We start from the raw sequence: 26,581 nt of genomic DNA on the forward strand, positions 1-26,581 counted from the left end.
TAGGAGCAGTGAGGCTGGAAAAGTAGTTTGGAGTTGAATATTTTGGATCTTGAGTGCCACACTAAGGAATGTGAATTTTATTGTGTGTATAATGGGAAACCGGTTAATGTTTTAGGACTCGCCAGCAGCCTTGTACAGGGTGGGTGGGAGAGAAAAGTCAGTAATCGCTAAGTACATAAGTAAGTGAACTGGGTGAGAGATATTAAGTGCATGAATTAAAGGTGTGATGAGCATGGAAAGGAGAGTTATCACTGGAAGGAATCAACAAAACGAGGTAACCAGTTCACTGTTTGGCGAGGGAGAGGTTAGGGGCAAGAAGTAGCTAAAGTTGCTGTCAACAGCCCTATATGCAGAAGATACAGGGTGGATATAGATATATGGAGATATAGATATATGGAGATATAGATATATGGAAACAGAAAATAGATGGGGAAGGATTCTTTTGGGGGTGATAAAAAATATCCTAAAACTGATGGTGGTGATGGTTGCACAACTTTTTGAATATACTGAAACCAATTTAATTGTACACTTTAAATGGGTGATTTGTATGATATGTAAATTAAATCTCAGTAAATCTGTTGGAAAAGATTTCCATGGATGGCTGACAGAATAATGATGCTGGCAACAAGATGAAACTTATAAATAGCAGATCTGAGGAGTGAAGAAGATTAGTTTAGCTTTACATATGTTGCATTTATGTTGCCCGCAGAACATGTTTTAAAAATAGCCATATAGAAATTTTGGCCTGGAATTTGGAAGTGGTCAGATTTTTTAGAGATATAGAGCCTCAGTGTTTTTTCCATAGGTGAGTGAGTATGGTATAGTATATGCTATGGCTAGAATATGACACAGGAGTAAACAAGTATATTGTTTGAAGGATTCTCACACTATATGTGTGTGAACTTTAAGTGATATTTACATTTACTATGAATACTGTTATGGTTGAGTTTAAATCTATCTCCTTCTTACCCATTTTCTGCTTGTTCCTTGTATTTTATTTTCTTTCCTTGAAGGCAGACTGGATAAGGTATAGTTGTATACTATAAAACCTAAAGCAATCCCTAAGTTAATACCACAAAGAGTTATAACTAGTAATTCAAAAGGGGGATAAAAATGGAATTATTAAAAATACCCAATCCAAAATAGAATCTAAAAATAGAAAAGAAGAAAAAGGAAATAAAATACAGGGAACAAACAAAATACATAACAAGATGATAGATTTAAATGCAACCATAACAAGAATTCATATTAAATGTAAATAGTTTAAACAACCCAATTAATTAAAAGACATTCACACATCCTGACTCTTCAGATACGCCACTCTTATTCTGAGTTTGCAGCACTTCAAAGCTCCCTGGCTCTAAACAGCGAATGTGTTGGCCTCAGCTCATGTGTTAACGCCTTCTTGAGTTTGTGACGGAGACTTCACTTATAGACACTGCCTCCCTTTGCTCTGTTGTGACTTTCAGTAATGTCCCCGTGCCCCCTGGATTTTAATCTTCATACTTACTGCCTCCTGTTTACCTTATGAAAAAGAGGATTAAAACAGAAAGATGAAGGAAAATATATATTCTGGGCTTATTAGCTTTGGTCCAGGGGGACTAAAAAAGCTTACGCAGTGGTTCTTAACTGGGTACTTTTGCCCTCAGAGGACATCTGGCAATGTCTGGAGACATTTTGATCCTTATGACTGGAGGCAGAGGTGATACTGGCATCTAGTGGGAGTGGGTAGAAGCCAGGGATGCTGCTTTAGCATCCTGTAGTGCACAGGACAGCCCCACAGTAAAGAAGTGTCTGGCCCAGACTGTCAGTGTGCCAAGATCGAGAAACACTGGGTTATAGGGAGGGTGTGGGTGGGACTGGAAAGTCAAGGGGAGGAAACCATTTTAGGGGCCTATCTTTCTTAGTCCTGGTTAGAGAGTAGGTTGGAGAAGGTGAAGCATTTCCTTATCAATCTGAACGTACTCATACTCACTGGAAAATATTCTTTGGTATATGCTTTTTTTTGGTATATGTTTTTAATCTAGCATGCATCACTTAGCATTACAGTTTATTGGTTTTTATGTGTATCTCCCATACTGTAAATCTGACTTGAAGATAGGTATTAAATCTGTATGTTCATGTTTGCATCCCCAGAATTTAGTACAGTACAGTGTTTAGCCCGTGTTATTAATACCATTCAAACCTATGATTTAATGAATAGGATCAATAAATAAACAAATTGTCCCAACACTATACTTGTAGCTCACACTCATTAAATGTGGGATAGATTTCTGAAGATTCTAGTGGTTCAGTCTTTGGTGACTCACACCTATCCTTAATGTGGAAAGGGCTTAATATGTAATTGCCTAGCATGCTAGTTTATTTCTGAGAGTGTGAACCAGGTCATTGTTGCATTTGTTTTTTGCAAATGAATACATAATCTCAAAAAACTAACATTTTGGAGTTTTCTTTAGCCACTATACATATTTCTGTATGGACCTTCAGGTCTGCCTCTGATATTTCCAAATTCAGAGCAGCCAACTACTGCTGTCTTCAAAGACGCCTCTTATTTCATTGACTGGAAGAAATACCGCTTGAGTATGGTGCCCAATTTGGATCTCAGTTTAGACAGCGGTAAATCTCTCTCTCTCTCTCTTTCTCTCTCTCTGTTTGCATAGGAATAAAGAACTCTGTAAAATATTAGAGAAATGCAAGAAAATATAAATAGCAAATATATATAAGAATAGGACCTAGTGATCTGATGGCTTAGGTTGAGGGTATAGGTAAGAGTCTGGCTAAGTCTGAGAGTCCACGTGAAGTGAGTCATACAGGTGTCAACAGGCAAAGCCCCACCAGAGCCTAACTGTTTTGGTATTATGTGTTAATGCTGGCTCCCCTCTCATTTCTACTGCCTCCTCTATTCCTGGTCTCTTTGAAGTAGTCAGTGGGCCTTTACTTTCTAGGGATTTGTTCAGAAGGTTTCTGTTGTACCTGGAGTTTTAAAAAGATTATTAAAGTTGCAGTCGCATCTTTGACTCTATTGTGGAAGAGAAACATTTCCCAATGGAATGAGAAAAATCCATATAAAATTACTTAGAAAAAATATAATACTACATAAAAGCAAGGCAGAAGTATCAACCATATAGTAATAAACCTGGGAAACTGACTGTGCTGTTCGTATAGAGCCTAACCACATTGGCTTTGGGTGAATTATGCTGAAAATTGGATGCTTAATAATTCAACCAACAAATGAAACTGAGAGATAGGCATATGCAACCATAAGCTGATGTCTAGGAGCTTTATATTCTTGAACTTGACTGTTGTTAGCTAGAATCCTTTGATATTTAAAAGATAGTCTGTTCAACTGGATCCTGAGGAAGTTTACCAGTAGGGAGGAGGTATTCAGGGAGGAGGTATTCTAGAGTTATAACTGGTATGAGAAGATTGACGCCTCCTGATACAGGGATGTATCTCTGAGAGAATCTTCATCTAGGAAGAAGGCCTCATGCTGAGGCTTTTTTTTCTTGAGTAGGTAGTTTTTCCAGAGGGTGGAATGGAAGGAGGTATCCTTGGACTCCTGTAGGTAAGTGGTTTCGTGAGGAAAGAATGTTTGGTCTTAATAAGGCTGTGGCCACAACTGTGGGCTGGCTCTTGTTTTTTATATTAAGAAAGGCCACAGACACTGAGCTAACAGTGGAGGTGAAGATTAGGTGCCCAGGCGTTGAGGAAGACATTATGTTTAACTGGCCAAGAAATGTCAATGATGGCCTTTGTCACTAGCCACTCACACCTCTGGCAGCACTTACATAACACCATCAGTGGGGGCGAAGGGTTTTCCCCGCTGTCTTGGTATCTGAGTCCAAATTCCATTTTCTCTTCCTGGCTTTGACCCTTGTTAGGGGGTCTTAGTAACTTGAATGGTGATTCATGTTCCTCTGAAAGTGAGGCAGCTGAATGAATGACATGTAATATTGTCTATTAATGGTTTGGTTTAAACTGAATTGGACCACATGGATTGTACTTAAAAAGATTAAGGTGCTAGAAAGTGACTGTAGGGATCAGATGACATGGGAATACAAATATCAGATAGCATTGTGGTTCAGTTCAGTTCAGTTCAGTCACTCAGTCGTGTCCGACTCTTTGCGACCCCATGAATCGCAGCATGCCAGGCCTCCCTGTCCATCACCAACTCCCAGAGTTCACTCAGACTCACATCCATCGAGTCAGTGATGCCATCCAGACATCTCATCCTCGGTCGTCCCCTTCTCCTCCTGCCCCCAATCTCTCCCAGCATCAGAGTCTTTTCCAATGAGTCAACTCTTTGCATGAGGTGGCCAAAGTACTGGAGTTTCAGCTTCAGCATCATTCCTTCCAAAGAAATCCCAGGGCTGATCTCCTTCAGAATGGACCGGTTGGATCTCTTTGCAGTCCAAGGGACTCTCAAGAGTCTTCTCCAACACCACAGTTCAAAAGCATCAATTCTTCGGCGCTCAGCCTTCTTCACAGTCCAACTCTCACATCCATACATGACCACAGGAAAAACCATAACCTTGACTAGATGGACCTTAGTCAGCAAAGTAATGTCTCTGCTTCTGAATATGCTATCTAGGTTGGTCATAACTTTCCTTCCAAGGAGTAAGCATCTTTTAATTTCATGGCTGCAATCACCATATGCAGTGATTTTGGAGCCCCCCAAAATGAAGTCTGACACTGTTTCCACTGTTTCCCCATCTATTTGCCATGAAGTGATGGAACCAGATGCCATGATCTTCGTTTTCTGAATGTTGAGCTTTAAGCCAACTTTTTCACTCTCCACTTTCACTTTCATCAAGAGGCTTTTTAGTTCCTCTTCACTTTCTGCGATAAGGGTGGTGTCATCTGCATATCTGAGGTTATTGATATTTCTCCTGGCAATCTTGATTCCAGCTTGTGTTTCTTCCAGTCCAGTGTTTCTCATGATGTACTCTGCATATAAGTTAAATAAGCAGGGGGACGATATACAGCCTTGATGTACTCCTTTTCCTATTTGGAACCAGTCTGTTGTTCCATGTCCAGTTCTAACTGTTGCTTCCTGACCTGCATACAGATTTCTCAAGAGGCAGGTCAGGTGGTCTGGTACTCCCATCTCTTTCAGAATTTTCCACAGTTTATTGTGATCCACACAGTCAAAGGCTTTGGCATAGTCAATAAAGCAGAAATAGATGTTTTTCTGGAACGCTCTTGCTTTTCCATGATCCAGTGGATGTTGGCAATTTGATCTCTGGTTCCTCTGCCTTTTCTAAAACCAGCTTGAACATCAGGAAGTTCACAATTCACGTATTGCTGAAGCCTGCCTTGGAGAATTTTGAGAATTACTTTACTAGCATGTGAGATGAGTACAATTGTGTGGTAGTTTGAGCATTCTTTGGCATTGCCTTTCTTTGGGATTGGAAAGAAAACTGACCTTTTCCAGTCCTGTGGCCACTGCTGAGTTTTCCATATTTGCTGGCATATTGAGTGCAGCACTTTCACAGCATCATCTTTCAGGATTTGAAAGATGTTTGTTTCCAAGGCAAACCATTCAATATCACAGTAATCCAAGTCTATGCCCCAACCAGTAATGCTGAAGAAGCTGAAGTTGAACAGTTCTGTGAAGACCTACAAGACCTTTTAGAACTAACACCCAAAAAAGATGTCCTTTTCATTATAGAGGACTGGAATGCAAAAGTAGGAAGTCAAGAAACACAAGGCAAATTTGGCCTTGGAATGTGGAATGAAGCAGGGCAAAGACTAATAGAGTTTTGCCAAGAAAATGCACTGGTCATAGCAAACACTCTCTTCCAACAACACAAGAGAAGACTCTACACATGGACATCACCAGATGGTCAACACCGAAATCAGATTGATTGTATTCTTTGCAGCCAAAGATGGAGAAGCTCTATACAGTCAACAAACAAGACCGGGAGCTGACTGTGGCTTAGATCATGAATTCCTTATTACCAAATTCAGACTTAACTTGAAGAAAGTAGGAAAACCGCTAGACCATTCAGGTATGACCTAAATCAAATCCCTTATAATTATACAGTGGAAGTGAGAAATAGATTTAAGGGCCTAGATCTGATCGATAGAGTGCCTGATGAACTATGGAATGAGGTTCGTGACATTGTACAGGAGACAGGAATCAAGACCATCCCCATGGAAAAGAAATGCAAAAAAGCAAAATGGCTGTCTGGGGAGGCCTTACAAATAGCTGTGGAAAGAAGAGAGGCGAAAAACAAAGGAGAAAAGGAAAGATATAGGCATCTAAATGCAGAGTTCCAAAGAATAGCAAGAAGAGATAAGAAAGCCTTCTTCAGCGATCAATGCAATGAAATAGAGGAAAACAACAGAATGGGAACGACTAGGGATCTCTTCAAGAAAATTAGAGATACCAAGGGAACATTTCATGCAAAGATGGGCTCGATAAAGGACAGTAATGGTATGGACCTAACAGAAGCAGAAGATATTAAGAAGAGGTGGCAAGAATACACAGAAGAACTGTACAAAAAAGATCTTCAGGACCTAGATAATCACAATGGTGTGATCACTCATCTAGAGCCAGACATCCTGGAATGTGAAGTCAAGAGGGCTTTAGAAAGCATCACTATGAACAAAGCATTGTGGTTAAGAGCACAGATTTTGGGATTAATCTAAACAGTTCCATCACCTACTGTGTCATATTGGGCAATATATTTAACCTATCTGTGCCTCTTTTCTTGTCCGTAAAAGAACCTAAGACTAGGTCCCATACCATTGTGTGGTGAAATCTAAATGTTGAGATAGTTCAATTTCATGTGGTACATGGCATGTAGTCAGCATTCAATACAAGTTAGCTCTTATTGTGACCGTTACTCTTTTACTAGTGATACCCACATCTTATTATTAGCCTCTTACTGCTGATACCTACCTTAAAAAGTAACTTGAGGAATGAATGAATTTATTGTATAATGCTTCTCAGTAAATTCTAAGGAATGCTGTTTGAGTTGGATTTTACACACCCAGTTGTTATTTTGATGTTCTTCCTGTGAGTCACTATTATTTGCTTCCATCATGTGGGTAGAGAAACAGATTGAGGAGGAGAAGAGAGAGTTCAAATTTAGATCTATCTCAGGTCCCTCTTTGAAGCATAGGTTGTTTATTCACTTAGCTTTTTGAGGGCTTTACCTATCTTAGGATATTCTGTAATATCTCATCCTCTAGGTTCGGTGCTTCCAGATGTGAGTTATCAGGTGGAATCCGGTGAGGGAGATCAGTCTCAGAATATGGGCCCCCAGGGACAAACTGTGCTGCTTTTTCTCTTTGTGGATTTCCACAGAGGATTTCCAGGCCAGAAAATGGAACTTTGGGGTAGGTATAGAAGAATGGGGCTGCCAGCTTGGATGTGCTTAAATGTTAAGAGAATAAAGAAGAGAGACTTGGGGACTTCCCTGGTGGTCCGGTGGCTAAGACTCGATGCTCCTAAACTCTCCAATGAAATCACCGAGTTTCAGTCCCTGGTTGGGGAACTAGATCCCACATGTGTCAATTAAGAGTTCACATGCTATGACTAAAGATCCCACAGCAAAGATCAAAGATCCCATGTGCTGCAGCTAAGACCTGGTGCAGCCAAATAAATTTAAAAAAATATTTTTAAAAGAAAGGAGACTTTACATGAAGCATAAATCTGAATAGATGTGCTTCTGTAGAATAACACATCTCAGTGCAGACCTTGCTTAAATAAATGATAGGCTCTTTGAGGAATATCTACATCTTGAAGCGTCACTTAGATGGTGACAGTCCCAGATTTGGTTGACCAGAAATCAGCAGACACTTCCTGTTGGTCCCTACAGAGTATATTACCTTAGATGGGTAGTTCTCAACCTCAGTTGCACAATGTATTACCTGAGGAGCTTCTAAAAAATGCCCACACCTCATCCCTAGAGATTGGATTTCCTTGGACTGAAGTGGGCCTCAGGTATCAGTATGTTTTTAAAGCTTCTCAGGTTGGAGTACTATTCACCATCCTCCTGCTTTTCCAAGTACAATCAAGAAAAGCTATCAGTCTTACTTGGCGTTAACGCAACATCTCAAATTCAACACAAGGAGGTATGGGAGTGCATTGGTATGAATGGCTTTGTGGGATTGCCACATCAACTTCTGGAACAGGACAAAGAGTCCTTGTTCAGGCGTACCGTTGCCTTTGGCATTTATCTAACAGATAGGCAATAACCTGCTATCAGAAGGTTCTCTCTGTTAAAGCTGTGATTTACATCCTGTTTTGTGCTGCATGAAACACGTGCATAATCAGAATCACCTGGAGTATTTGAAAATGTGCAGCGTCCTGGGCAAGGATTTACTCAGTTTTGCTAATGTAAACATCTGTATGGCTCAGGAATATGCTTTTTTAACAAAATTCTCAGGTGATTCCTAAACATGGTACAATTTGAAAACCACTGAATGTAAGAGTTGATGCTTTTGAATTGTGATGCTGGAGAAGGCTCTTGAGAGTCCCTTGGGCTGCAAGGAAATCAAACCAGTCAATCCTAAAGGAAATCAACCCTGAATACTCATTGGAACGACTGATGCTGAAGCTGAAGCTCCAATACTTTGGCCACCTGATGTGAACAGCCAGCTCATTGGAAAAGACCCTGATGCTGGGAAAGATTGAGGGCAGGAGGCAAAGGGGACGACAGAGTGTGAGATGATTGGATGGCATCAGTAACTCAGTGGACATGAGTTTGAGCAAACTCTGGGAGATAGTGAAGGACAGAAACCTGGCATGCTGTAGTCCATGGGGTTGCAAAGTCGGACATGACTTAGTGACTGAGCAAATAAGAGTGGCTTATGCATTTTAATCCAATAAAGTCTGTGACATAAATTTAAGTGTTTCTCAGTGCCCTCTGAAACTCTGAAGGAAGTACCAAGAAGTGGAACTTCTAAGTGTCTGGGGAAATGTTCACAAACCTCCCTTTTGGGGCTCCTGACGTGTTTCTATGTTATTCTTCCTTTGTGGGCCACTGTTTTTTCTTGAGACTTTACTCTCTAGGCATTCCAGTGCTGTTTGGTGTGGCCCTGTTCCCACTGAGTCATAAGAGAAATGAGACAGCTTACAACCTCAGATCAAAAGAGCTGACATTGACTGTGCCAGTTATTTGTTGAACTTGTGGGATTCTTCCTGCTGCCAAGCTTCCATGCCTCTCCTACTTTTCCCCACCATGTGATATTCTTTAGGAGAGAAGCACTGCTTTCCTGGGCTCTGGCTTGCAGCTCTTTGAAGAGCTGGTGTTCCCTGGTGCCCCACTGTTCCATTCATTAAGATGCTGGAATGGGAACGTAGAAGAGAGACAATCTGTGAGGCTTCCAACTAGGAGGTCAAACGTGAAAATGCCTAGGGCTGTTTGTTACCTGCTTCTGCTCACCTGGACAGAAGCTCTTAAAAGAAGCAGCTTAGTATGGTGGAAAGGACTTCAGGATACAATCAAGAGATCTGGGGTTAATTTTTAGTTCTGCTAGCAAATTCCTTAATGACTTTTGGGAAGCAAGTCACATGAATTATCTGATCCTTCCTTTTCATATATTTAACATGAGATTGTTGGATGAGAAGCTATCAAAGCCCTTCCAAGTCTAAAGACCCTCTTCAGGTGTAAGATCTAGTATTTTTAGGCTTTTTTTTTTTTTTTTAGGTCTGCTATGTTCAGTCTTCCCTGCTGCTGCTGCTAAGTCACTTCAGTCGTGTCCGACTCTGTGTGACCCCATAGACGGCAGCCCACCAGGCTCCCCCGTCCCTGGGATTCTCCAGGCAGGAGTACTGGAGTGGGGTGCCATTTCCTTCTCCAATGCATGAAAGTGAAAAGTGAAAGTGAAGTCACTCAGTCGTGTCCAACCCTCAGCGACCCCATGGACTGCAGCCCACCAGGCTCCTCCGTCCATGGGATTCTCCAGGCAGGAGTACTGGAGTGGGGTGCCATTGCCTTCTCCGTCAGTCTTCCCTAGGATTACATAAAGTCTGGTACCCCATTCTGAATCCTATTACACATACTTCCTCAGAAACCAGGGTTACTTATCATTCTTCTAGAACTGTACTAGTTTGCATACCTGTTTAGTTTGACTCTGAAGGCCTGCGGCATTTCAGGTAGTTGTACTAAGTATTAGATTAAATTGAAATTCATCACTGCATCAGTAAGCAGAGAGTTATTATCTTAAAATTTCTGGGGCTTCCCTGGTGGTCCAGTGGTTCAGATTCTGTGCTTCCACTGCAGCAGGTTGGGGTTCAGTCCCTGGTCAGGGAAGTTCTGCATGCCGTGAGGTGCAGCAAAAGATAAATAAATTTTTAAAAATAAATAAAATTTCCTTAGACAGGAAATAAAATTTCCTGAGAGTTTAGGACTAGCTTTTGAAGAAGATGCACTATAAGGGTAGGTAGATATAGACACATGTAGTAATTTTATAGATTATGTAGTGATTTTTTCTTTTTCCCCTCTTTTTCATATCCTTGAAAGCTTTCTCCAGAGCTCCTTTTAGGAAACAGATTGTGCAGAACTACAGTCTGTTTCCATGTGTCTTAAAAAAAAATCACTGAATTGGCCTTCTGCCTACCTTGTCATGGTAACTTTTCTATGATTAACTCCTTATTTTGCCACAGTTTTAAAGGCATCTGGTGGTATAAGCAGTTTTAGGAATGAAACTATAGCTTTTCAATTAAATGACTGCTTTCAAAGGAGGTCTAACTGATTTCTTAAGGCTATTCTTAGGACCAAACTATAGAAAATAGTAATCCAAATGATATTGTCATAGCAATAGTGATATTTTCTGAGTATTGCAATGTACATCCCAAAACACTTCCTATGTATTATCCCAGTTTATCTGCACAGAATACCCATGATAGCAAGTGGTAAAAGCCACTTTCTGCAATAAAATGAGAAACGTTTGAAGTGACGTGGTCACTATTAGTTGGTAGTAGAATTGACCGTGGAATCTATGTTGACTCCAGTTCCAGACCCCTTTTGAGCAGAGCACATATTACCTTCCCCTCCAGGAAAGCATCATGGTGCCTTGTGGTAGAAAATGTCTCTTCTGACTTCCATTTTAAATACAGCCCTGAGAAAAGCATGCCAGCCTTACCTTTGAACAGACCATCCAGAGTAGAAAAGCACCAAAAAAGAAAGATTAAGAAGCATTTTCTCCAGGTACCCTGAAAAGTAAATTTGTCTTCCTCTATTGGTTGTATTAGGATCATCATTGCTAACGTATTGTTTAATGATGTGTTTTCCCATCAATCTCACGTGTTAGCTTTTCTGAAGGATGCTGAGCAGTGGTGCCTGTGGTTACTTTATCAGAGATAATCCCCCATTTGAAAAGACTATACCAGAACTTCCCTGGTGGTCCAGTGGTTAAAAATCTGCCTGCCAATGCAGGGGACACAGGTTTGATCCCTGGTTGGGGAGGATCCCACTTGCTGTGGAGCCGCTGAGCCCGTGCACCACGACTACTGAGCCTGTGCCAAGGAGCCTGGGAGCCACAACTGCTGAGCCCACGTGCTGCAACCGCTGAAGCCTGTGCCTAGAGCCGGTGCACTGCACCGAAGAGTAGCCCCCACGCACCACAACTAGAGAAAAACCAGCGCATCAGTGATGACCCAGTGCAGCTCCAAACAGATAAAAATAAATAAGTAAAAAGACTATACCAGCAGTTCTGAGGCATCTTTGATACCCTGACAGTAACAGTCGTGCTCACCAGCAGTGACACTCTAAATAGAGTTAGACATACTCTCCAGGAGGCGTTTCCTTTCCTTCTGGAGTCACTGGTATCACTGTTTAGAGTATGTTGTGTATATTTCTGTTTCTGATGTGAATTAAAGAGGATCCTTCATCTGATTCTTCAAACATAATATTCTGCACTTTTAGTGAGCTTTCTGTCCTTTGTAAGTGGAAACTGGGTAGGTTTGTAAGTTGTGGGGTTTTTTTTGTCTAAAAAAGCAATTATTTGTGGATGGGTGGAAGTGGCCTCTTCTGTCAAGAGGCCTCTTTCCCATCCTCAGCCCTGACTCAGAGCACATGAACAGCAGTCTTGAAGTGGTCATTCTCACTCAAGGTTACCAACATTCTCCCTCTCCTCAGGAGTCCACACTTTGCTCTCAGCTCATCTCCGGGCCATCCTCAGGGAGAGCCACAGCGTGGTGCAAGGGTGCATCCAGGCCGCTGTGGCCCGGGCCTTGGAGCAGCATCGCCAGGCAGTCAAGGTAAGAGATTCACCGCTCCCTTTACCCTCCTCTCTCTCAGAGAAAGACAGGGTATCTGGCAGGTGGGGGCTGAGAGCCCTTCCTCCCTTAATGCTTCTTCCTCTTCTCTTTCATCACCTGGGTGGATCTTATAAACTGCCTCTAGCCTTGGAACTCAGGCTTTAGCTTAGATGGATCACTGTAACCACTTGCTTAGTCTTACCTCCTTGTAGGTGAGTTTGAGTAAAGAGGGGCAAAATAATAGGCGGGGAAAATGACTGATAACAAACCTTTTTTTTTTTTGAGAGCAAGTTTTATTTTCTTTTTGGAACATGTGACTGACTGTCATTGTGTTTTTTCACAAGCATAATGGGCTATAATGGGCTTGGTTCTGCTTGCCCATCAGTTGGTTTTCACCACTCCTATATACCAGGGGATAGGAAAACATTTATAAAAGAGGAACAGTACACACTGAACTCAGGACTCTATATTAATTCTAGGGAGATTTACACCTTGAACTATCTTTGTTTTTTTTTTTTGTTTGCTTTTTTTTTAATTTTTTAATTTTTTTATTTTTATTTTTTTTTAATTTTAGTTTTTTATTTTTTAAATTTTAAAATCTTTAATTCTTACATGCATTCCCATTGAACTATCTTTGTATATTAACTTACAGTGCCATTAATGTCTTCTTTCTCTCACACACTGAAGTGCTTTATTATTCTGACCATAAGTTCTAGACAAATTGATAGCACATGCACTTAGCCTGAAATTTTTTAATTGAAGTATAGTTAATTTATAAGGTTGTATTAATTACTGCTGTACAGCAGAATGATTCAGTTATACATACATATACATGCTTTTTTAAAGAAAAATTCTATTCCATTGTTTATCACAGGATATTAAATATAGTTCTCTAGATTATACAGTAGGACCTCTTTATTTATCTATTCTATGCATAGAAGTTTCTATCAGTGCACCTCTGTCTTATCTATGTGTTTCCCCTTCTCACACATGCTTCTACAGCTACTGTTTCAGTGCATCTTAAATTCTCTCTCCATTTGCTAATCCTTTATAGCAGCACTTTGTCTTCATATCTGGCTTTCTGAATTCCTCCATCTTGTATACTTTTGGTAACACATTTATTACTTAATATGGCCTCCTTTTCAAGCAGAAAACCACCACACTAAAAGAGTAAAGCTTGAAACGTTTTGTTTTTAATGGTAAGTATATCTGCTTCATTGCCCAGTGTCTTACTGCTTGTCTTTTCTGAATGTATCTGTCAGTAAGTCACCTCTGTGAAAGGAGATAACATTTTTAATGTATTTAAATTCCTTAAGTGTCCTTTATATGTCACGATCTCAGTAAGTATTGTTGGTGGAAGGGGAAGCATTGTTGAAATCCTGCTCTGACTCAGATATTTGGTCCTTTTAGGATTCGCTGAACCAGCAGTTTGGGATTGTTATAAACTATATGGTCTCCCTCTGCCTTGTTTCGTTCCCTAGGCTCATCAGAAACTACAAGCCTCACTGTCAGTGGCTGTGGATTCCATCATGAGTATTATGACTGGAAGCACAAACAGCAGCTTCCGAAAGACCTGCCTTCAGACGCTTCAGGTTGGTAAGGATTGGAGATGCTTACAGGTGTGGCATTTTAATGACATTCTGCTACCTTTCTTAGTAATACGTGCAGTGCTCTTAGAAACATTATTTAATTTGATCCTACTATGATTCTACCTAAGTAAGTGTTTTATGATGTGTTCATTGGATAGACAGTGATGTATGTACTATTTTATAAATGAGAAAACAAGTTATTTAGGATTTCTGTTTCCTTTAGGTCACAGATAGTTACAAGCAGAGCTAGGATTAGGTCACAAGTCCCAGTTTCTTACTGAAGAGTGTTCTATTACATCGTGGTGACAGACTACACTGGAAATAACTGAGCAGCCATAAGCATACATATGTTTGGCAGTTTGGAATAGTGTAATAAGGTCTGGAATCAGAGGCCTGAGTTCAGATCTTGACTCATTTACTTATTAGCTATATGTCAGTAGGGGAATGGTTTGGCCTGTACTATATGGACTTAGGCCTGTACTGAGCTTTTCTGTGGTTCCTCTACAAATTAGAAAAAATAGTAGTATGTCACAGGGCCATTATGAAGTTGAGGGCTAAATGTGAATGTGTAACACATGGTAGATCCTTTAATAAATGTTGGTTTCTTCCCTCCCTTCCCCCCTTCCAATGTGTGTTGACCAACTGGTATCAGTGGGGTAACACATTCATTCCATGTCAGTTGCTTCATTTGGTGTACTTTTCTCTTGAGGAAATTGTGTAATATACACAAAATTTTAAATAATTAATAAACTTCATCACTTAAATTTTGCATATTTATCTCATATATTATATAATTATAGCCAAAGTATTCTATATTAATATATAATTTGACTTTTTCCCTTGTTTCAACAGTCTTAAAATACTGGTTAACCAATATTCCACTGTGTTGGTTTAATATAATTTAATAAACCATTCCCCTACTGACAGATATTTAAGCTGTTTACATTCTTTCTGCCAATAAATAGTTCAGTTAATACCTGTATGTGATATCTTGCTTCTTTTGAATCATTTCCTAGAAAAAAATTCTGTAAATGGAGTTAATGGGTCAAAATGTATAACACCTTAATAATCTAGTGCATCTTCTCACAGCTTCACCTTTCTGGGTCATGTGGGTAGCACAAGGTATTGAGAAGGATACTATACTGGCGATCCTAAAGTTAGCCCTGACTTTCATACTAACTGGCTGTGAGATCTTAGGTAGGTCACCTCTCCTGTTTGAATTTTAGTTTTCTCATCTGTAACAGTGTGTTGTATTAGGAGACTACTCAGGTCCCCTTTAACTCTAGTATCCTACAATTCTACACTAAAGTTGAGGCTGTTACCCATTCCTTATAGATGCAAACTATATTACTGTTCTTTCCTCCCTGAAAGATTTATCTGGGGGGAAAAAGTTCCTATAACAGCCTTAGTTGTTCAGTAGACACCTTTGCTCTCTTGGAACTTGTTTTAGAGGAAAGCAGTTTATGTAACCTCTTCACAGACAGATGGCTCTCTGGGATATATAATCTCCTATAGAGATAGAAGAACAAAGACCTTGTGTGATCGATCTCACTTAGGTAACAGAATCTGGAAGATATATAGGACCCATAACTGCCTGTCTCATGTCAAGTATCCCCGACCTTCCTTCTGCTTACCCTGTGTCCATTGGAACTAGGGAAACTTCTAATACAACATGAAGGATGTCATTGGTTTGCCTTTCTATCTGTCTCATCCTCTCCCCATATAAACTTCCTGTGGGTACTCACCCTTTGGTTGCCAGTCCTGGAACTCAGCATGTTCTATCTCTGGCCCTTTTTAGGCAGCTGACACACAGGAATTTGGGACCAAGCTGCATAAATCATTTCAGGAGGTCACCCAGCACCGATTTCTTTACCACTGCTCACATGAGGTGAAGCAGGTAAGTGTAAAGTAATAACCAGTACTTTGGTGAAAATCTCCCACATTGATATATGAGAAACCTGAATACACAGGGGTTAGGTATACTGCTTTAGACTGCACAGTCTGAGGGTAGCCGTTCAGCAGGGTAGCCTGTGGTTTAGAAAAACTTCACAGAACGTAATATTACATAGAGGTTAAGAGCATGATTAGCAATGTCACTTGAATTCCATTTCTGCCACTGCCTAGTTGCATGGTATTATTATAGAAGCTATTTATTCCAACTCTCAGCTTCTGTAGCAGTAAAATGAAAAGGATGCATACCCAGAATGACTGCTGTAGGGTCTGAATAAGAGAATTATGTGAACTGCTAGCACATAGCTACCTTTATGATGATGATGATATGATGGAATTCTTATGTTTAGTTTTGCCAAATAAAAAACATACTTTTATCTGTTCACCTTTTTGGATACCAGAGATATAGAATTATATTAGTTGGCGTCTCTGCCCTCATGGGGGTCAGATAGTTACCGGCTCCTCTAATGAGTGAAGAGAAATCATATTTGGGATATTTTATATGTTTCCTGATTCTCGGTGTAGGTAGTAATAGTGTTCAAGCTGAAGCATACCTTTCTGACTTTCTTGGCAATAATCAGCAGTATTGACTTTTTTGGAATTGAAGTATAAGATGAGTAAATAAAAGAGATTAACAGGGAAATTATTATGCTGTGGCGTTTGGCCAAGATAGAGTAACAGGGACCAGATTTACCCTCTTGCCTGAAACAACCAAAAATCTGGACAATAACGAAAAGTAAAACATATGAAACAATGGTTCTGAAGACACTGGACCTCAGAAAATGGATGGGATAGTCATTCTTGAGAGACGGAAAGCAAATGAATTGAGCTTTATGATTGCCCTCACACACCACCTAGAGAAAGTACAGAGGCCGTGGAACAGGGAGAGGGAATCCAGGCAGAGCCCAGTGGTCTCCCTGAATTGAGTATATGAAGCTGGGAATCCAGGGATGCCAATGCAGCTCAAGTTTTCAGGGCAGAGTAGCAGAGAAGAGAGAGCTCACTGAGGTTCCTGTCTTTAGTATTCAGTTGAATACTGATCAGTTCATTCATGTGAAAAAACTGTCCAGGTAAAGAACCACTCAGAAGGATGAAAGGGAACAATAAGCAAAGCTTACACAGGGCTAGGAATAGTGCTTATTCCCGTGAACCAGAGAAGAAAGTCTTATAATTTATGGAGCACCAGGTAAGATAGTGGGCTTCCCTGGTGGCTCAGTGGTAAAGAAAACTCCTGCAGTGCAGGAGACACAGAAGATGTGGGTTCTCTCCCAGGAGATTGCTGGACGGGAAAGTCCCCTGGAGAAGGGCGTGGCAACCCACTCCAGTATTCTTGTCTGGGAAATCCTATGGACAGAGGAGCCTAGCAGGCTACAATCCATGGGTCACAAAGAGTTGGACACAACTGAAGCAAGACTCTTGAGAGTCCCTTGGACTGCCAGGAGATCCAACCAGTCCATTCTGAAGGAGATCAACCCTGGGATTTCTTTGGAAGGAATGATGCTAAAGCTGAAACTCCAGTACTTTGGCCACCTCATGCAAAGAGTTGACTCATTGGAAAAGACTCTGATGCTGGGAGGGATTGGGGGCAGGAGGAGAAGGGAACGACTGAGGATGAGATGGCTGGATGGCATCACGGACTCGATGGACGTGAGTCTGAGTGAACTCCGGGAGATGGTGATGGACAGGGAGGCCTGGTGTGCTGCAATTCATGGGGTCGCAAAGAATCGGACACGACTGAGCAACTGAACTGAACTAAACTGAAAATGCCAATAGTCTTGCCTCAGAAATGGAAAGAAATTACATCTACAATAAACACTCCTTGGTTCTGCTTAACAAAGCTCAAAAGCAGAAGCAAGACCTAAAAGGATCAAGTGATTTCCAACTAATTCAGTGGCATTTCAGAGAAAAGTTCAAAAATATTTATAAGGGGGACTTCCCTGATGGTCCAGTGGTTAAGAATCTGCCTTGTCATGCAGGGAACATGGGTTCAATCCCTGGTCAGGGAGCTCAGAACCCTCATGCCACAGAGCAAATAACCCCCTGGTGCAGCTGTCAAGCCCATGTGTGCTCCAGAGCTTGTGCCACACTAGAGAGCACAAGCGCCACCACTGCTGAGGCCCATGTGCTCCGGAGCCCACGCGCCACAACTGCTGAGAGAGCCCATGTGCCGCAGGAAGACCCCACGTCCCGCCATGCGGACCCCACGCAGCCAAGTGAATATATTTTCAAAGAAAGAATATAAGAATACAAAATTATACAGCACCCACCAAGATAATGTTCATACCGCCTTGAATCTAATAAAAAAATTCACAAGCATGCTATGAAGCTGGAAAATACAGCCCACAATGAAGAGAAAACTCAGCTGATTGATCAGTCAAAACTGATCCAGAACTGACATGCAAGATAAAATTAGTAAAAAACCAGTTATTCTCATAATTGTATTCCATATGTTCAGGAAGCTAGATAAAAGGTTGGACATATTAGTTAGAGATATGAATGGTATAAAAAAGGCCCCAAACAAATTCTAAGGTGAAAGCAAATGTCTCCAAGGTGAAAATTATACTGACTCCACCACTAGCATCAGTGGCACATTGCTTAGGGAAAAACATAAGGCAGTAGAAACTGAAGCTGAACACAGGGGTTAGAATAAGCAGAATAGAGCACTAAGCCTCTGTGAGGTGTAGGATAGCTTTGAAAAGCCTAACCCATGTACAGTTAGAGAATCTGAAGAAGCAGCAGAGGCAGAAAACATGTTTGAAGAAATAATGGCAGAAATGTTTCCAAATTTGATGGAATGTATAAATTATACACATCCAAGAATCTTAAACCAGCCCAAGAAACAAGGAAAACCACACCAAGGTACATCATAATTAAATTGGTTAAAACCAGTGGTGGTAGAAATAAAACAGAGACCAGAAAAACCCCAACAAGAACAAAACACCAAAACCCTTCTTTTGTTACAAAGATAAGGTTTACAGCAAGTTTCTCATCATAAGCTATATAAGCTAGAAGAAAACGGAGTTATAATACTGAAAAAAAATAACCTGTCAATCTAGGATTCTTTATCCAACAAAAGTGTCCCAAAAATCAAATATGAAAAAAAAATGTGTCCTTAAAAACAAATAAAAAACAATGACATACAGTGAAGCTTCCAACTTCAACTAGAGTAAGAAGAGCAAATTAAACATAAAGAGAAATATGAAATAATAAAGATTAGAGTGGAAGTCAGTAAAACAGAAAAACAATAGAGAAAAAAATCAATGAAACATAAAGGTGATTCATTGAGAAAGATGATTAATGAGAGAAGACACAAATTGCCACTAATATCAGAAATTAGAGAAGTGGCATCAAATATTAAAAGATTATCAGGGAATATTATGAATATTACACTAAATTTGACAATTTAGATTAAATGGAAATTTCCTTGAAAGACATAAATTACCAAAGTTCACGCAAGAAGAAATAGCTTCTATACCTGCAGCTTTATACTATTAAAGAAGTTGAATTTTTAGTTAAAAATTTTACCATCATATTCAGATTATTTTAAAACTCTCAAAGCTCACTGGTAAGAAAATAAACAACCCAATTTGTTTAATTGGCAAAACATTTGAACACACATTTTACAAAAGAAGATATACAACAGCAAATAAACATACAGAAATATGCTCAACATCATTAGTCATTAGGGACGTACAAATGAAATCCACAATCAAGTAACATTTCACATGTACTTAGAATAAGAAGACTAACCATACCAGGTGCTGGCAAGGATGTGCAGGAACAGGAACTGGAACTGTTATAGCCTAACTGTAGGAATGAAAAATGATACCACCACTTTGAAGAACAGTTTGGCAGTTTCTTAAAAAGGTATATAAACACTTACCACACAACCTAGCCATTCTACTTCTAGGTGTTTACCCAAGAGAAATGAAAGCATATGTCCACACAGAAATGTCTGCACCGGTGTTCATGGCACATCTACCATATCTGTAATCCCCAAACTGGGAACAACCCAGTGTCAACAGGTAAATGAATATACAAACTGTGGCATATCCATTCAATGGAATACTACTCAGCAATGAAAGGAATGAACTTGTGATACACAATAGGTTGGATGAATCTCTAAACAGCCATGCTGAATGAGAAAACCTGAAAATACAAGAGTACATGGTGCTTCACTGAATTTATATACAATTCTATAAAATGCCAGTTACTGTATAGTTACAGACCAGTGGTTGTTTACAGATGGGAGGTATAGGAGTTGGAGTGAGGAGTTATGAAGGGCAGAAGAAACTTTTCAGGGTGATGGATATGCTCATTATCTTGATATAGTGATGTTTCACATGTATTAATACATATGCCAGAACTTATCAAATTGTATTTTATAAAGATGCAATTTATTATTTGTATGCAAGTTATATCTCAGTAAAGCTGCTGTAAAAAAATTACAGTGTTTCATGGATTTGCCCGTCCTCCTCTGCTTTGTAACAGGGAGGCCCCTTTAAGTGCCACCTTCACCACACTGTGCATCCCGGCTAGGAAGCACCTTCCTGGGAAAGCATCAGCTGGCTCACTGAAAATACTCTTTCTGCTTTCCCTGCAACCTGGGAAACTGCTGCCCACAACTTGAGCAAATAAAGGCTATTACCCATTATATCAGTTTCCCATGGATATTGTAACAAATTACCATAAATCTGGGAACTTAAAAACAAAAGGAATTTATTATCTCTCAGTTCTGGAGTCCAGAAGTCTGAAACAAGGTGTTGGCAGGACCACGCTCCCTCCACTGGCTCAAGGGGAGAATCCTTCCTTACCCCTTCCAGCCCTGGTGGCCCCAGCTGTTCCTTGACTTGTGGTCACACAACTCCATATGGCTGTTCCTCTTTGTCTCTCAAATATCCCTCTGCTTTTCTCTGATAAGGACACCTGTCATTGGACTTGGGGCCCTCTGTAAATCCACAATGATCTTGTCTTGAGATCCTAAATTATGTCAAAGACCCTTTTCCCAAATAAAGTCACATTCACAAGTACTGGTGGTCAAGACCTGAACATATCTTTGGGGGAGCCACTGCTCAATTCACTACAGCCATCCACAGCTTCAAGTTTCTAGGCATAGGTCGAGGGTAAGGCGTGTAGCATTATCACGGCGCCTGGGAAATGGGCAGGATCTAAAAGTGTTCCAGCCTGGGAAGTCCTCTTGCTTGGGCCTCTCTGATAACCGAGCGAGATCTGAAAAGGAGATGATCTGACCTCCTTTGCCCCTTTGTGTTGCTGTAGTGATGGCTCATAGCCTCAGGGCCATTTATAGCCCAATAAACTTGGCAGATGGCTAGTCTTACACAGTAGTGATAGGTCTTGGAAGGAGGGATCATTTATTGAATCCCTAATCTGTGCCAAGATTTCCACTTTAGTCTCCACAAAAATCCTATGAGGTAGGTTGTAGTTTTCCCATTTTATAGATGAAGAAACTGGTTAGACAACTTTTCTAATTTGCCCAGAATCACACAGTCAGTAAATGGCAAGTCTAGGATTTATAATGAGGGCTCCTAGATCTGAAGCCTAGTAACATTTTTACCATATAGGACTGGGTCACAAGCCTGGGAAGATAACAGTGACCAAAGGCATCAAGTAGAATGCATACTTCTTTACTCAAGATCATTACGAGCTCCCTCTGATAATGGCCATTTAGTGATAGCTTGTTACTGGCACATGAGTGGCACCTAGTGGCTATAGCTAAAAACTACAAGAACAATGATGCTAGGTCCAATTCTTTTACCTCTGGACCAGTCCCTCAGTTTCCACTTCTAAGCAGGCGAAGTAGAATAGCTGACCTCTTGAGTAATATAGAATAAAACCATCTACAGCTATTGTATAGTTTATAGAGAAATGGAAGAAATGAAAGAATATTTAGAGTTTTATAGAAGATATTTGTGGAAAGGTCACTCCAGGAGTGGAGATTTTAAGCCTCAGTGTTGTAACAGAGGACAGTGGGCCATGAGACAAGACAGTAATCTTGGGCTAACTGTCACATTTGAGTGTGGGGACTAAAAACTTAAATCCAGAATAAGTAGGAGCAGTAGCAGGAAGAACTTTCTAAGGAAAGGTATCATTTCCTGGTGGTAGATCAGAATAATGTCTGATAGAGTGTTAAATTCAAGGAGGTCTACCCTGTGGAGAGGGCTGCCTCACCTGGGGAACTGATGATGAATGGGGGGTTTTCAAGATCCCCCTGGAACTCTGAGATTTATATCTGAATTTAGATATTTCTTTGGTGTGACCAGTTTCAAGATAAGGTAAAGGTTTGTCTATTACATGAGATTTTCTAGGATGGAGTGAAGTAGAATAAGCTTTCTTTCAAAGAAGGAAAAAAATGTTTGGAAATTTTCCTAATACTATTTCTTTTTTCACAGCTTTAAGGGCATCTTTAACTCTTCTATGTTCCTTGGAGTATAATTACTTAAAAATCAAAACTTGCTTTAGTAAACAACATATGATGGAATGCATTTTTATTGAATTATAGTTCACATACTATAAAATTTACCATTTATACAAATTCAGTGGTTCAGTGGTTTTAAGTATATTCACTGTGTTTTCCAACCATCACCACTAAATTCCACATCTCCATCATACCAAAAAAAAAACAAACTGTACCTAAGTTGCAGTCAGCCTCAGTTCTCCTATCTCCTGTCCCCTGGCAACCACTAATTTACTTTTCTCTCAATGGGTTTGCCTATACTGGGTATTTCGTACAAATAGGATTGTACAATGAGTGGATTTTTGTGTCTGGCTTTTTTCACTTAGTGTAATGTTTTCAAGGCTCATCATCCACGTTATAACAGATAATAGTACTTCATTCCTTTTTACAGTTGAGTAATAGTCCATTGCTCATTTTAGTAATAGTCCATACCACATTTTAAAATCCATTCATCAGCTGATGGACATGTTATTTCCACTTTTTGGCTATTATGACTAATGCTGCTGTAAACATTTTTTGTGTGTAGACATATGTTTATAATTGTTTGGCAGATAGCTAGGAGGAGAATTGCTGGGTCATATGATATAATCTGGTGGCTCAGACAATAAAGAATCTGCCTGCAGTGCAGGAGACGTGGGTTTGATCCCTGGCTCAGGAAGATCCCCTGGAGAACGAAATGGCTACCCACTCCAGTATTCTTGCCTGGATAATTCCATGGACCATGGAGCCTGGCAGGTCACAGTTCATGCAGTTGCAAAGAGTCAAGACACGACTGAACGACTAACACTTTTTTCACTTTTTCATGATAACTCAAAACTGTTTTCCAAACTGGCTGCATTACTTTACTTTCCCACCAGCACTGTATAATGGTTCCAACTTTTCCCCATCCTTATCAACAGTTATTATCTATTATTACCACTACCACCATCACACTGGGTATGAAGTAGTACCTCATAGTGGCTTTGATCTGCATATCCCTAAAGAACAATGATGTTGAGCATCTTTTCATGTGCTTATTGGCCATTTACCTCTCTGGAGAAATGTCTATTCAAATTGTGTCAAACCCATTTTTAAATTAGGTTGTTATTTTACAGTTGAACTACGAGTTCTTTATTCTGGATACAAGTCCTTTATCAGATACGATCTTCTAATATTTTTTCCCATTCTTGTGTGCTGACTTTTCACTTCCCTTGAAGCACAAAAGTTTTTAATTTTGATGCAGAGGATACCTGTTTTTATATACTTGTATTGAAAAACAAATAGCTCAGAGGATTGGGTTCTGACCTTTGTTTCTCTGTCCAAATTGAACCAAACAGCAGGGCTCTGAAAGGCTATGGTGGTGGTGGTGGTGGTGGTGGTGTCGTGTCCGACTCTTGCGACCCTGTGGATTGCAGCCTGTCAGCCTCTTCTGTCCATGGGGATTCTCTAGGGAAGAATACTGGTGTGGGTTGCCAGTTCCTTCTCCAGGGAATCTTCCCAACCCAGGAATCGAGCCCAGGTCTCCTGGATTGCAGGATATATAAGACTCTACAATGTGCCCTGTGGCTTCCCATGTTTGACCTCAGTCAGTCATTTGTTTAGCACTTACCCTGTGCAAGGCACTGTGCTAGCTTTAAAAGAGATACAGACATGATGAAAGTGAAGTCGCTCAGTCGTGTCCGACTCTTTGCGACCCCATGGACTGTAGCCTACCAGGCTCCTCCGTCCATGGGATTTTCCAGGCAAGAATACTGGAGTGAGGTGCCATTTCCTTACTCTTCAAGGAATTTAAGATGTAGAAAATGGACATAAATACATAAAATGATGAAAGGGGCGTGCAGTGCCTATCTCAGAACCCAAGGAGCAGAGCAGATAGTAGATGAGCGACCGGACCTCAGAGAGGAAGGAACTGCCTGGAGTCAGCTGCAAGAGCTCGGAAGGAAGAAGGAAGCCTTGAGGGTGGGAGCTGGGGAGGGGGCTCATGAGCCAGGAGGCAGAGAGGGTCCAGGTGAGGGAGGAAAGCCGCGGAGGGTCCACAAAGCCACCAGGCATGTGGCCTCACTGGGGCTTGTTCGTGCTTCTGCAGAACTCACCTTCTCATTTTTTAAGCAGCTGCTCCCAGAGAGAAATGAGGCAGAGCAGAACACGGACAAGGCACATGAGAACGGCAGCCTGGAGCTCCTTGCAGGTAGGATTTCAGCTTTTCAGGGGAGCCCCGGATCAAAGCTGGGAAGTAAAAACCGTGACTTCAGAATTTCAGACTGCGCCTTACACCAACAGCAGTGTCCTTCCAGGATCTGGCTGGCTCCCACAAGTAGGGTGTTCTGGGGCAGTGGCTATTGTACCAAAAGCTGGTACAATAGGTCTAGAAATTTCTGTTTGTATAGTTACAGATAGCTGCACATGATGGGGTGAGGCCCTCAGTTCAGTCAGTTCTTTTGTGTCTTTTCTCAGTCATCCCTATTGACACTGTGGCTGTCCCTGGTTGGGTTACTGCTCTGTATAGGGCTATGGAATCTGCTCCTGCGTGCAGACACCCCCTCAACCTCCATGAACGTTATAGGGGAGGTGAGAGTGTGTGTGACGTAGCAGCGATTCTACTGTCTGTACCCCCTCCCTCCAACACTTGAACCACCTTCAGGGCCTGCAGCAGCACGTGTGCACGTGAAAAGAATCATCGCCACTGGTGCCTGAACCTGTATGGTGCAAGAGCCAGGCACTAGTCTGAATTCCAAAAGTATTATATATAGTAATGCTCTTAATTCTCAAAACGATACTATGGTACTAGTATTATCCTCGTTTTACAGATGAGGAAACCGAGGCCCAGAGATGTCAGTAAACCTACCTGAGTTCGCACAGCTCGTAAATGACAGAGCCAGAACTCGAACCCAGGGAGCCTAGTCTGGCTAACAGGCCAGACCAGTGGGGATGTACTGTCAGACAAAACAGTGCCCAGGCTTGAGGGAACTGGGGGACTGATTTCAGCATCATGCTTGGTTGGTGAAACTCTTTCCAGGCTAACAGCTATGTGCTGCATGGTGTCTATGCTAAGGTCTAAGATGTGTTTCTGAATCATTCTGCTGAATTATATTTTAAATGTGGGGGCTGTTCCTCCTGAAAAGAACCCTGCAGTGAAAGCTTGTATAAATTTAGATTTGGAGATTTAAAAGAATGGAAGTGTATCACCAAACACAATTCAGTATTCACCACACACAATTCAGTATTTGTGCAGTGAAAAGACAAAAGAGTAAGTACTTTCCTTAGAAGAAAGAGGGCTTCCCTGGTGGCTCAGATGGTAAAGAATCTGCCTGCAATTCTGGAGACCAGGGTTCAATCCCTGGGTCAGGAAGATCCCCTGGAAGAGGAAATGGCAACTCACTCCAGTACTCTTGCCTGGAGAATCCCACGGACAGAGCCTGGCGGGCTACAGTCCATGGGGTCGCACAGTGGGACACGACTGAGCGACACTTTCACTTTCTTTAGAAGAAAGAAATTAACATTTTATTCAGCACCTTCTGTGGACCCAGGGAGATGCTAAGCTTTTAGTGACCAGTCTTTCACAGTGACGCTTTGGGGTGGGGAACACTGATGTACTTAGCAGGAGGAAGATCTGAATTTCAGCCTACTGCCCTTAAAGCCCATGCTTTCTCTCTACTGAATATTTATGATCTGGTGGACGCCCCCCAGAAGAGTGTTTGAGCCGCTCTGCCTTACAAAGCTGCACCTCGAGTTGTCATCAGTCCTGTGTCCCACACTGGCAGCCATGCTGAAGAAAATCAACAGTGTATGACGCCTCAGATCCATTCCCTGAAGAGCCTTCAGTTTGCCAGTTCTTCCCAGTCTTCCTGGCTTTCTCCTCAGTGGCTACTCCATTCTGTTAAAAATCTACCCAACCTCCTGATTTAGCCTCCTACTTCACTTACTAATCTCTTTTTTTCCATAAACTCACCCAACTTGTACTCCGCCCACTGCCAGACCCTTATCAGCACAGGACCCACCCCTCCAGGGGGCATTACCCCGTCCATTTTCTCCGTGCCATCAGTTATTCCTTCTGTACCTTCAACTCTTTTTCTGAGTTCTTCCCGTCAGGAGGTCCATCTTCAGAAGGACAGCGCCATGATCTTGAACTCCTCCCATCATCTCCCTCACACCGCGATTAGGATTCTCAAAGCAGCAAGCTGCACTCCGTTTGTCTCTCTTTTGTTTCCTCTCTAATCCAGGGCACTGCTTTTCCTGTGCCTCAGAACTGCACGGCTCTTGTGTGGGAGGGCCTCTTAATTACCAAATTGATTGTGCATTTATCTGTACCATGGCTGGACTGTCTGCAGCACTTGGCACTGTGAGGCTGTGATGCACCAGGTTCTCCTCATC

The 26,581-nt window shown here is 41.2% G+C and overlaps 2 protein-coding genes across 15 annotated transcripts in view; one reads left to right on the forward strand and one right to left on the reverse strand.

Annotated features, from left to right (window-relative positions):
* Positions 1-26,581, forward strand: part of TOP6BL (TOP6B like initiator of meiotic double strand breaks) — a 78,632-nt gene that overhangs the window by 50,277 nt on the left and 1,774 nt on the right. For 7 of the 12 annotated variants that reach the window (XM_060404113.1, XM_060404116.1, XM_060404108.1 and 4 more), the window contains 6 exons: positions 2,465-2,616; positions 7,201-7,347; positions 12,096-12,217; positions 13,699-13,809; positions 15,605-15,703; positions 24,320-24,398. In XM_060404113.1, coding sequence (XP_060260096.1) covers positions 2,465-2,616; positions 7,201-7,347; positions 12,096-12,217; positions 13,699-13,809; positions 15,605-15,703; positions 24,320-24,398 — 710 coding nt within the window. Of the gene's footprint in view, positions 1-2,464; positions 2,617-7,200; positions 7,348-12,095; positions 12,218-13,698; positions 13,810-15,604; positions 15,704-19,666; positions 20,226-20,247; positions 20,787-24,319; positions 24,608-26,581 lie in introns of those variants that run through there. The other 5 variants (XM_060404106.1, XM_060404107.1, XM_060404112.1 and 2 more) reach the window with 5 other exon arrangements.
* Positions 1-26,581, reverse strand: part of LOC114110099 (uncharacterized) — a 73,860-nt gene that overhangs the window by 45,472 nt on the left and 1,807 nt on the right. For 2 of the 3 annotated variants that reach the window (XR_009597855.1, XM_060404119.1), the window contains exon 2: positions 24,304-24,436. The gene's annotated coding sequence lies outside the window, so the exon portion shown is untranslated. Of the gene's footprint in view, positions 1-23,515; positions 23,657-24,303; positions 24,437-26,581 lie in introns of all 3 variants that reach the window. The other variant, XM_060404118.1, reaches the window with a different exon arrangement.

Source organism: Ovis aries, chromosome 21 (assembly GCF_016772045.2).
Source record: "Ovis aries strain OAR_USU_Benz2616 breed Rambouillet chromosome 21, ARS-UI_Ramb_v3.0, whole genome shotgun sequence".
NCBI lineage: Eukaryota > Metazoa > Chordata > Mammalia > Artiodactyla > Bovidae > Ovis > Ovis aries.